General features: G+C 42.4%; 1 protein-coding gene across 3 annotated transcripts; it reads left to right on the forward strand.

The window, feature by feature from the left end:
- The first annotated feature begins 319 nt into the window (after positions 1 to 319).
- zgc:110366 (uncharacterized protein LOC550476 homolog) lies at positions 320 to 7339 on the forward strand. 3 transcript variants are annotated; one of them, XR_010011393.1, is made up of 8 exons: positions 320 to 485; positions 2244 to 2492; positions 2577 to 2678; positions 3070 to 3161; positions 3736 to 3918; positions 4146 to 4203; positions 4307 to 4366; positions 5903 to 5933. XR_010011393.1 is itself a non-coding variant. In XM_062992932.1 (8 exons), the coding sequence occupies exons 1-7, from the start codon at positions 425 to 427 to the stop codon at positions 5996 to 5998; spliced, it is 843 nt and encodes a 280-aa protein (XP_062849002.1). In that variant the 5' UTR covers positions 321 to 424; the 3' UTR covers positions 5999 to 6006; positions 7049 to 7287. The 3 variants fall into 3 exon arrangements, 2 of the variants coding, with proteins under 2 accessions (XP_062849003.1, XP_062849002.1); XM_062992932.1 differs by lacking the exon at positions 4146 to 4203 and adding an exon at positions 7049 to 7287 and having other exon boundaries at positions 321 to 485; positions 5903 to 6006; XM_062992933.1 differs by lacking the exons at positions 4146 to 4203; positions 5903 to 5933 and adding an exon at positions 7049 to 7339.
- The last annotated feature ends 2855 nt before the right edge of the window (positions 7340 to 10194 follow it).

Consider the following 10194-nt stretch of genomic DNA (forward strand, 5'->3'; position numbering starts at 1 on the left):
TGTGTAACGAGTAACTACCGTTTCTGTCATGAATATAAAACTGTGTGTAAAACATGACGTTAGAATCCTAATAGATAAATAAATTGTTTATGTGATCAGCAACAAATGTGTGTTTCAACAGCTTCTAACACCTGACAGATCTCCTTAAGTAAGGTGGATCCTGGAATATGTCTGTATATTTGGACAAAGTTCGATTTTCCTACTTTTGATTCCACTACAGAATGAGCCGATACAGGTTCACTGCGTCGAAACGCTCTCGAAGATTTGGATTCGACACATGACACTCGGTTCCTGGAATAGGAGAGTCGACTCTTGATGGAATCGACTCTTTGCTCAAGGAGCTTGTTTGAACGAAGCTCTGTGGTAAATCGCGGTCACTGTATTGTACTAAAATACTCTTAAAACCACAGTTAGCATTTCGTCCATGCAGTCTTGTACCGAAGTAGAGCTCTCTAATGGACTGAAAATCCCAATTCTTGGTTTAGGTGAGTACAGTTGTACACCTGAATTGTTTCTAGGTTTGTGGAGCATTTGTCTTTGTTATTATTGTAGCCTAGCTGCGTTTATTGCAAATTAAATATAAGTATATTAAAGTTTAGTCCACACATATTTAAATGTTGCCCAAAATCCTCATTAATATGCCGTTTCAACCCCCAAAATTCATGTTTTGATGGAATCTGTCCACCAAACAGCAAAACAGATTCGAAACTGTATCGATTATTTTCGAAGGAGGAAAATCACGTGATCAGCCCGGTCTACATTTTAAGTACAATAATACGCTTCCAAACTTGTGGCAACAATTTGGGGAAGGCCAGCCCTCTTTTAGCACAAGCCAGGTCCATAAAGACATGGTTTGAAGAGTCTGCTCTGAAGGAACTCTAGTGGCTTGCACAGAGCCCTAGCAATCAGCTCCATCGAACACCTTTAGGATGAATTGGAACGTGGAATGCGAGCCAGGCCTTCTGGTCCAACACAAATGCACTTCTAAATAAATAGGCACAAATCTCCACAGACACAGTCCAAAACATTCTGGAAAGCATATTCAGAAAAGTGGAGGGCTGAATGCTGTTATACACTTAACAGCCATAACATTAAAACCAGCTCCACTTACCATATAGAAGCACTTTGTAGTTCTACAATCACTGACTGTAGTCCATCTGTTTCTCTGCATGCTTTGTTAGCCTGCTTTCACCCTGTTCTTCAATGGTCAGGACCCCCACAGGACCACCAGAGAGCAGGTATTATTTGGGTAGTGGATCATTCTCAGCACTGCAGTGACACTGACATGGTGGTGGTGTATTAGTGTGTGTTGTGCTGGTATGAGTGGATCAGACACAGCAGCGCTGCTGGAGTTTTTAAACACCTCACTGTCACTGCTGGACTGAGAATAGTCCACCAACCAAAAATATCCAGCCAACAGCGCCCCGTGGGCAGCGTCCTGTGACCACTGATCTAGAAGGTCTAGAAGATGACCGACTCAAACAGCAGCAATAGATGAGCGATCGTCTCTGACTTTACATCTACAAGGTGGACCAACTAGGTAGGAGTGTCTAATAGAGTGGACAGTGAGTGGACACGGTATTTAAAAACTCAAGCAGTGCTGCTGTGTCTGATCCACTAATACCAGCACAACACACACTAACACACCACCACCATGTCAGTGTCACTGCAGTGCTGAGAATCATTCACCACCCAAATAATACCTGCTCTGTGGGGGTCCTGTGGGGGTCCTGACCATTGAAGAACAGCATGAAAGGGGGCTAACAAAGCATGTAGAGAAACAGATGGACTACAGTCAGTAATTGTAGAACTACAAAGTGCTTCTATATGGTAAGTGGAGCTGATAAAATGGACAGTGAGTGTAGAAACAAGGAGGTGGTTTTAATGTTATGGTTGATCGGTGTATATATAGCTGGGGGGTAGGAGGTGGGGGGTTTGAATCATACTCTGACCCCCAAATGTTAATTTTAAACCTTAACCCATGTACCCTGGTGAAATGACAGCAGTTTGCCCTGAGGAATTGGTTAAAATTGAACCAAAAAGTGTTTTTATTTCTCACCGTAGCTGCCAACAACATGTTTAGTGCAAAGTACTATTTTGACCAGGGTGTGGGTGGTGGGTGCGAGGTAAACGTTCTTTGCTCTACAATGTAAAAAAATGCCCATGTGTCTGAGATCACAGTAAAAATGTTAAAATGGACCCACCTGCTACCAGCTTGGCATCACATATAACTTTCTTTCCAGGAACGTCGCACGTTGGTGGCTACTCCCATGACGCGGTCGTCTACGCTCTCCGCGACTGCGGAGTCAGGCACATAGACACGGCTAAACGGTATGGCTGCGAGGAAGCCTTGGCTAAGGCGATCACAGAAAGCCTGGTGCCGCGAGAGGACTTGTGGATCACCACCAAACTCTGGCCGGGGGATTATGGCTACCAGAGTGCCAAGCAAGCCTGTCGGGCCTCCTGTGCCCGGCTGGGCGTCGACTATTTAGGTATCAGCGGATCGTTCTGACGGCCGAGCTGCCTGTTAGCTGAGGTTTGCGGTCTGATAGATGCCTGATGTGTGTTTTTTCTAGATCTGTATCTAATGCACTGGCCCGACTGCCAAGTTCCAGGCCGCTCTAACAGGGAGGTCCGGATGGAGACGTGGAGGGCTCTGGAGGAGCTGTACGACGAAGGTGGAGGCCACATATATTGTTCTGTAATGTGTCTGTACTTCCTAACAAACTATTTAAAATGAAGCTGTGATTTCTGCAGATGTTCTTTTCCTCTGTCTGAATGATGGTAACGTGAAATTCGGGTTCTTTTTTGGTTTATTTTGGGTTTTCTGAAAATATTCTCTCAACCAGTGGGTCAAAATATACCTACAGGAACTTGCTGGTAACAAGGCAAGTGTGACTGAGCCAGAGTCATGATTGGAAAGTCTTGGGAGCTCTGTATTGTGTTACTTGATACCATTTTTAGCACCTTCATGTGCCAAGATTGTACAAAGTACATGGAACAGTGCTCCAAGGAGTCCAAATAGTGTTCCCCATCTAGTCAGAAACTTACCGTTTTCAAATACTGCAGGATTGTGCCGGGCCATTGGAGTGAGCAACTTCCTCATCCCACACCTAGAGGAGCTGAAAGAAGATGGCAGCCTGACGCCTCACGTCAACCAGGTAGGAAAGAACGTAATGAAGTCAGAATGCTGATGGATCAGTCACTCCAATTCATTCTAGTAATTCATCAGCCAGAAACGCACTTGGGGGAGCCACATAATTTGACCAGGTATACAATAAAAAGCACAACCGTAAAGGACAATTCAACAGAAGCGATTTTTCGACAGTTACTTTAGCTGGGTTAGAATCTCAGCTGTGCTATCGGCCGGTCAGGCGTCTACACAGACATGATAAGCTATGCTTGGGAGTGCAGAAAGGGGCCTAACTATTGGGAGGTGGACATAATAGAGACAGGAGAGTTGCATCAGGAACAGCATCAGGCGTAAAAACTGTACCGAATCGATTATGCAGATCAGATCAGCTGCAGTGACCCCTAAATACAGGAGGCAGAAAGAAAGAGTGTTTATTACTTTGTGTTTATGTAGGACATGTAATAATTCCCCAAGTAAATGAAGGTAAAGCTAAAATACTAGGATACTAACTAGACCACAACAGTGCACAGGTTTTCAGGTGTGACCGGCCTTTATTTATCCTTTCTGACTGGTTGTAAACCGTGTGGTGCCGGTCTGTGCAGGTGGAGTTCCACCCGTTCCAGCAGCCGTGGGAGCTGGTGGAGTTTTGCCGCAGACAGGGAACAGTGTTCGAAGGTTACTGCCCGCTCGCTAAAGGCCAGGCGCTCACCCATCCGCTCATCCTGCAGCTGGCACAGAAGTACGACCGCACCGCCTCACAGATCTGCATCCGCTGGAGCGTTCAGGTACGACGTTCAGAACTGACATTGTAAAATATAAGTAATTGATTAAGACTCACTTGTTTACATCTGCTTTTAGCCTGTGATTTGTTATTGTTTGATTTATTTATTCAGATCTAATTTAATGCTAGTTTAGTGTTGTGTTTCTGATACTGTAACTTTTGTAAAGCGTCTTGAGTATTCTGGAAAGCGCTAGATAAAATAAATGTATTATTATTATTGTTGTTGTTAAGGATTCTCTGTTAACCAAACAAATTCCCTGACAAGTGGAGGCTATCATTGACCCAAAGGGTAAGGCAGGCGACTGCATATCGATGCCCATGGTTTTAGAATCAGATGACCAGGAAGCTCATACATTTGGCCATGTGGTGTTTTTTTTCTAATTCCTTTTCAGAATGGAGTCGTTACAATTCCGAAGTCGACGAAGCCCGAGCGGATTTCTGAGAACTGCCAGGTGAGTTCTGTCCGCAAAATGTGTGTTGTAAGATCTACTAGTTACCATTAGTGCTGCATGTTGCCATTTAATCATCTAACCTTTACTTAAAATCAAAAGTTTACATACACATGAAGAGACATGAATGACTGGAACACGGTTGTTTGACTGTTTTCATGTTTATTGTGGACGTTCTGAGCATCTGCTGGGCCAAAAGTATACATACAGCAACCTAAAGGACTCATTTGCTGGTGTGGAAGCCAAAAAATCCAAAGTGTAACGTTGTTCTGAGAGGAAATTTGTCCGAATGGTCAAACGTAATCCGAGAAGCACCAAAAAGCAGGTCTAACCATGATTGGGATTGGATGCTGCTGTCTGATGCAAAATTGGCAGCTTGAAACTTGACCTAAAAACCTCTGGTTGAGGGTTTTGTGGTAAGATTTACCAAAAAAAGGTTATTTGGCAAGAATGATCACCAGTATTTTTGTTGGAGAAAAAGGTGAGGTGTTTAAACCCCAACAACACTGTATCTACTGTCAACCACTGATGGTCAGTAACGCGTTACTCTAATCTGACCACATTTTTCAGTAACGAGTAATCTAACGCGTTACTATTTCCAATCCAGTAATCAGATTAAAGTTACTTATCCAAGTTACTGTGCGTTACTATTTTTGTCATTTTCCTTAGTGAAAAGATATTTTTTTGCTTTCTTCTTGCGTCTCGGGGAGTGACGTCTGTCCTATGCGACAACTAAGTCACGGGCTGCGTCCGGAATCGCATACTTAGTAGTATACACTTGGAAGTATGCACTACTCGGCTGGTAAAGAAGTACATCTTACCAACGTCAAGTGATGACGTGAGGACGTGATGACGTAATATCACCATGGTTACAGACTCATTACAAACCCCACTCGCCAAAATTTAGGATATTTATCGTCTTTTTGTTATTTATTTGTCTTAAATTTTTTATTTTATTTATCTTACTTACACTTGTGAACAGAGGACTCTGCTTTCCGCGTCTTTCTTGTTTCTTATTCCGCTTCAATCGCCTACGCAGATCCAGTTGCATTATGGGATACATTAGCGGACCGCATTATATAACTAATAAAGTAACTTGTAATCTAACTTAGTTACTTTTAAAATCAAGTAATCAATAAAGTAACTAAGTTACTTTTTAAAGGAGTAATCAGTAATCAGATTACTTTTTCAAGGTAACTATGCCATCACTGCTGTCAACCATGGTGCTATTAGTGTTATGCCGGATTGCTACCAGTAGAACTCAACTCAAAATCCTTTGATCTTGTACGCAATTGGGTGTTCCAGCATAAAACTGGATTAAATAAATAATAGAACTGGACTTGGAATTAAAATATCATCCTAAAACATTAACATTTCATTTAATGCACATGATCAGGTGTCCACATACTTTTGGCCATTCAGTAAACAGTCACATGTTCTTAACAAGTGTATGTAAACTGCTCGTGCACACGTTCTTCTTTGTGTTGCATTAGCTGTTGCTCCGCTGTTGTTCTAAGTCGTCTGCGTCTGCGCGTGCAGGTATTTGGGTTCCGACTGGAGGACAAGGACATGGCAGCCTTGCGCACGTTGCATGATGGGAGGCACATGAGCTGGGACCCCACCCATGTGGAGTGAGCACTCTGGTGTGTGATGATGAATTTACCAAATCAGTTTCAAAAAAATAATGGGACAGCAGGTAATTTGGTATTAAATGAAAAACAGCACAAAGAAGAGAAATATAATGTTTAACCTTGTACCTGTTAAAACTTGTAACTAGTTTCTAATTACTAATCAGATTAATGCAACACGTTCCAAAAAACACCCATTATTGGCAATAGGGGTTAAATACTTACGATTGCATCTGTATAGAGCTCACTTGACTGTGGACAACAACGTTTAATCGGTCGGCACGATGGCTAAGTGGGTAGCACTGTTGCCTCACAGCAAGAAGGTCCTGGGTTCGATCCCCAGGTGGGGCGGTCCGGGTCCTTTCTGTGTGGAGTTTGCATGTTTTCCCCGTGTCCACGTGGGTTTCCTCCGGGTGCTCCGGTTTCCTCCCACAGTCCAACGACATGCAAGTGAGGTGAATTGGAGATGCTAAATTGTCCAAGACTGTGTTCGATATAACCTTGAGAACTGATGAATCTTGTTTATAGAGTAACTACCGTTCCTGTCATGAATGTAACCAAAGTGTAAAACATGATGTTAAAATCCTAATAAACAAACAAACAACAGTGTTTAATTCAAAGCAGTTTTGTTTCTGGTGGTCTGTTTGACTTTTCTTCCTAGCCTAGAAGAAAGACCACTGTTCCATCTACTTGGTTGGTGCAGTCAAACTAGCTCTGTTGATATGGGTGCAGAGAAGTCACCAGTCGGGAATCATTATAACCAATTATACTGTAGATCCCCACTGTGGTAAAACAAGCAGATTCTTCATGTTAGAGCAACTTGGCATTGTAAAGAGTGCAGGTTACACTAGGTCAAACCTGCCATATTATTAAGCAAAAACTGTTCTCAGGTATTCATGAGGTAGAATCAGTTATTTGAACTGTTTTCAACACAGGTTCTCTCTGGTTTTATTTGTATTTTACTGTCCCATCTTTTTTTGGAATTGACATTTTTTGATTACATTAGTTTGTAATTAGTGCTAAAGGATTCTTAGTTAGATTCTGTTTTGTTTTGCAGGTTTTCGGGTTCAGCCTGGCAGAGGAGGACATGAAGAGTATCAGACGATTACATGCAGATAAAAAGCTCGTTCATCTGAGTTACCCACTTTGGAAAGGATGACCAGGACTGGCGGTGCCAGCTTAGTGGTTCAGTGATTCTGCAACTCTGAGTGACTGGAGGGGTTATGAGATCAAATCTTAGACTGAAATCTGCCACGAGTGACTTCACAATTACAAATAAATAAATGTTTTAAGCTATGGGTTGTAATCATGACTTTTTTTTGCTGATTAAATGTGGAAATATGTGTCATATGGTCTAAGTTTGTGATATTTCAGCTTTTTATTTTATTTAAAATGATTTAAAAGAAACAAAGTTATCGCCCGAATATAAAATCCAGGAAATTTGCCCGAATGGTCGAATGTAATGCAAGAACCACTAAAAAGCAGGTCTCCCCATGATTAGAAGCAAGCTGTTTGTCACCACACCATGAGCCATTTAAGGCTTTAGGACTCCACTGAACAGCACTGAGATAATCTTAGTAGTAACTACCAAGAGTCTTAGTAGTAACAATTGTGCAACTATTTATTCATAAAGAAAAAAATACTCTTCATGGTGCTACAACCAGACAGTGGCTCCAGACAAAGTGCCGTACACACACACACACTACATGTAATGTTTAACATAAATGTTAAATCTTGTCTCCTGCACTTTGACTTGCAGTACATCACTACACCAAAGTCCTTTTTCGTTGTGTAGATGTGTACATTTTTGCACATAGCCTAAATGTGTAGATGAATTTTATTCAATGTCTGTACACCGGTTGGTACACCTTAGCTCCTTTTCCATTGCACGATACCCTACAGTGTAGTACGATTCAAATCTGGAACTATTCTTACTGTCCCTAATGCGCTGTTGTCTGTTTTTAATCTCAGAAGAGGCATTCTCCACCAGATGCTGTGAGCAAATATACCACACTAACTGTAATCAATAGCAGTAGCAACAACAGGACGATTTTTGGTTTGATGTGTTTAATTTTTAATGTTTAATTCGAAACATGGTTTTCGTTTTTCCTGATATGATATTAAAATATGGTGCTTGTATTGTCTCACTAATGTATCAAATCTGTTTCACTATATGTAATGTTTTTTCGCCCCACATATACAGCCCGGGGAGGTAGCACTGTCGCCTTACAGCAAGAAGGTCCTGGGTTCGATCCCCAGGTGGGGCGGTCCGGGTCCTTTCCTCCCACAGTCCAAAAACATGCAGTCAGGTTGATTGGAGACACTTAATTACCCTGTAGGTGAATGTGTGTGTGTCTGCCCTGCGATGGACTGGCACCCCGTCCTGGGTGTTACTGTGTGCCTTGCGCCCACTGAAAAGCTGGGATAGGCTCCCATGACACTAATTGGAGAAGCGGTTAAGAAAGTGAGTAAATAAATAACATATACAGCCCACTCCGGTATGCTTGGTTCCTGGTCAAGATAGGTAGCCACATTTGGCCAGGTACTTGGGTGTAGTGTGGGTCACTTGGGAATGAACACATCCACTAATTATAGGGTCACAATTTTAAAAAAGGTGCTGTACCATAAGGCATTGCATTGTGCCGTGGAAAAGGTGTACGTTTGCTACTGAGGCGTCCGAATATCCTACTCCATATTAACCTTGTATATTTTATCGATTATATGCCTGCAAAATGAAGAATAGTCCCTGGTTTTCATATCAGAAATCTGCTGACCCCTATTTATATGGGCACAGAGAATTCACCAGCCTTAGTCAACCATGGGCTGCAGTACCTGACTGGAACCACAAGCAGCTCCGTTTCCCTTTAATGGACTAGTTCTGCTTTTTGTTTTTTCAAGTGTGTGTGTGTGTAAGTGTGTGTGTGTGTGTGTAAGGAACTCCTGTGGAACTCCTGCATGGCGACCGGTGGAATAAACCGACAGCCTGCTGAGAGAAGATGAAGGCGTCTGTACTCATTGAGGATGAGTATGTGTGCATTTTCCTACACCACGACCATGCACTTTGTCTCCAATATGTCTGTATTTGGGTGTGGACCGGTGCTATCTCCGACTGCTAACTTGATCTAGCTGCTTTTGGGCTGAACACCAAATAGCTACTTGTGCCCTACTTACGCGCACTATCCAGGGATTAACATACGGTCCTGTGTGGAGTAAGTAGTGCACTAGTTTATTTGATGAGCTGCCTTTGGGACACAGCCCGGGTTGTAGTTTGCACGGCTGAGCAATCGGCAAACACTTCGGTTGCTTGTATTTGTTGACGCGAAGTAAAAAAAATCCTTATAAATGCTTAATTTAGTGTCGTGTACGGTCAGTAAATGGGATAGGTGAGTAAAATATGGTTCTATTGCGAAGTTATACGACAGCGCGTCATGCTGTGGATAGCTAACGTTGCTACAAGGCTGTGTCCAATTCCTCGTACTAGCGTTCTAAATAGTGTGCTTAAACACAAACGACACCGTAAGTATTGGTACTGTTTTGGCACACTACGTAGTACGCTAGTACGCGGATTGAGGTGCAGCCGTAGCTCAGCTGTTTTTGCCTATTGTAAACAAGATGTTGCCCCTTTATCACATTACATGACGCTTTACATTGTAGTTTAGTTGTATTGCAGGTGTAGTTCTGTTTTTAGATATATTCAGCTATTTAAAATGATCCAACAAGTTAGTCAAGACAAATGCCAAAGCAGAAAACAGTTGTACACAAATTAAATCTCGCGATACTTGCAGCCATCAGGCTGATACTAGGGAAGTCTCGCGATATTTAGTGTGACTGTGAGCTTCATAACAAAGCAATAAGAAAACAGTGGGGCCATGAGATGTAAACAAATCCTGCTGAAGGATCACAACCAGCAGCTATCAACCTGTAAGGGTCATGTATGCCCTGACAGTCGGCAATTCTTCTTTTTCTGTGACCAAACTGAAATAAGTACTAATTTTGGCAGTGTGGGAAGTTCTATAATGCCTGTTAGTTTTGTTCCTTACAGGTGACTACGATTGACTCAATAAATAGAACTCGCTTGATTTTGGACCAAAATCTTAGCATGAGCACTCCCCCTTTATCCACTGTGTGGAACCCTCAGGTATGGTACGTTTTCAGATTCGAGATTCAACCTTTAGAAGAAGAAGGACGCCTTTATTTATCAAC

The sequence above is a fragment of the Trichomycterus rosablanca genome, chromosome 4 (assembly GCF_030014385.1).
Source record: "Trichomycterus rosablanca isolate fTriRos1 chromosome 4, fTriRos1.hap1, whole genome shotgun sequence".
Classification (NCBI taxonomy): domain Eukaryota; kingdom Metazoa; phylum Chordata; class Actinopteri; order Siluriformes; family Trichomycteridae; genus Trichomycterus; species Trichomycterus rosablanca.

Bases quoted from the DNA above. Each gene is read 5' to 3' on its own strand.
- zgc:110366 (XM_062992933.1), top strand. From the start codon at position 425: ATGCAGTCTTGTACCGAAGTAGAGCTCTCTAATGGACTGAAAATCCCA. The intron at 2,493-2,576 runs GTATCAGCGGAT...TGTTTTTTCTAG, and splicing joins GCTGGGCGTCGACTATTTAG to ATCTGTATCTAATGCACTGG. The intron at 2,679-3,069 runs GTGGAGGCCACA...CAAATACTGCAG, and splicing joins GGAGGAGCTGTACGACGAAG to GATTGTGCCGGGCCATTGGA.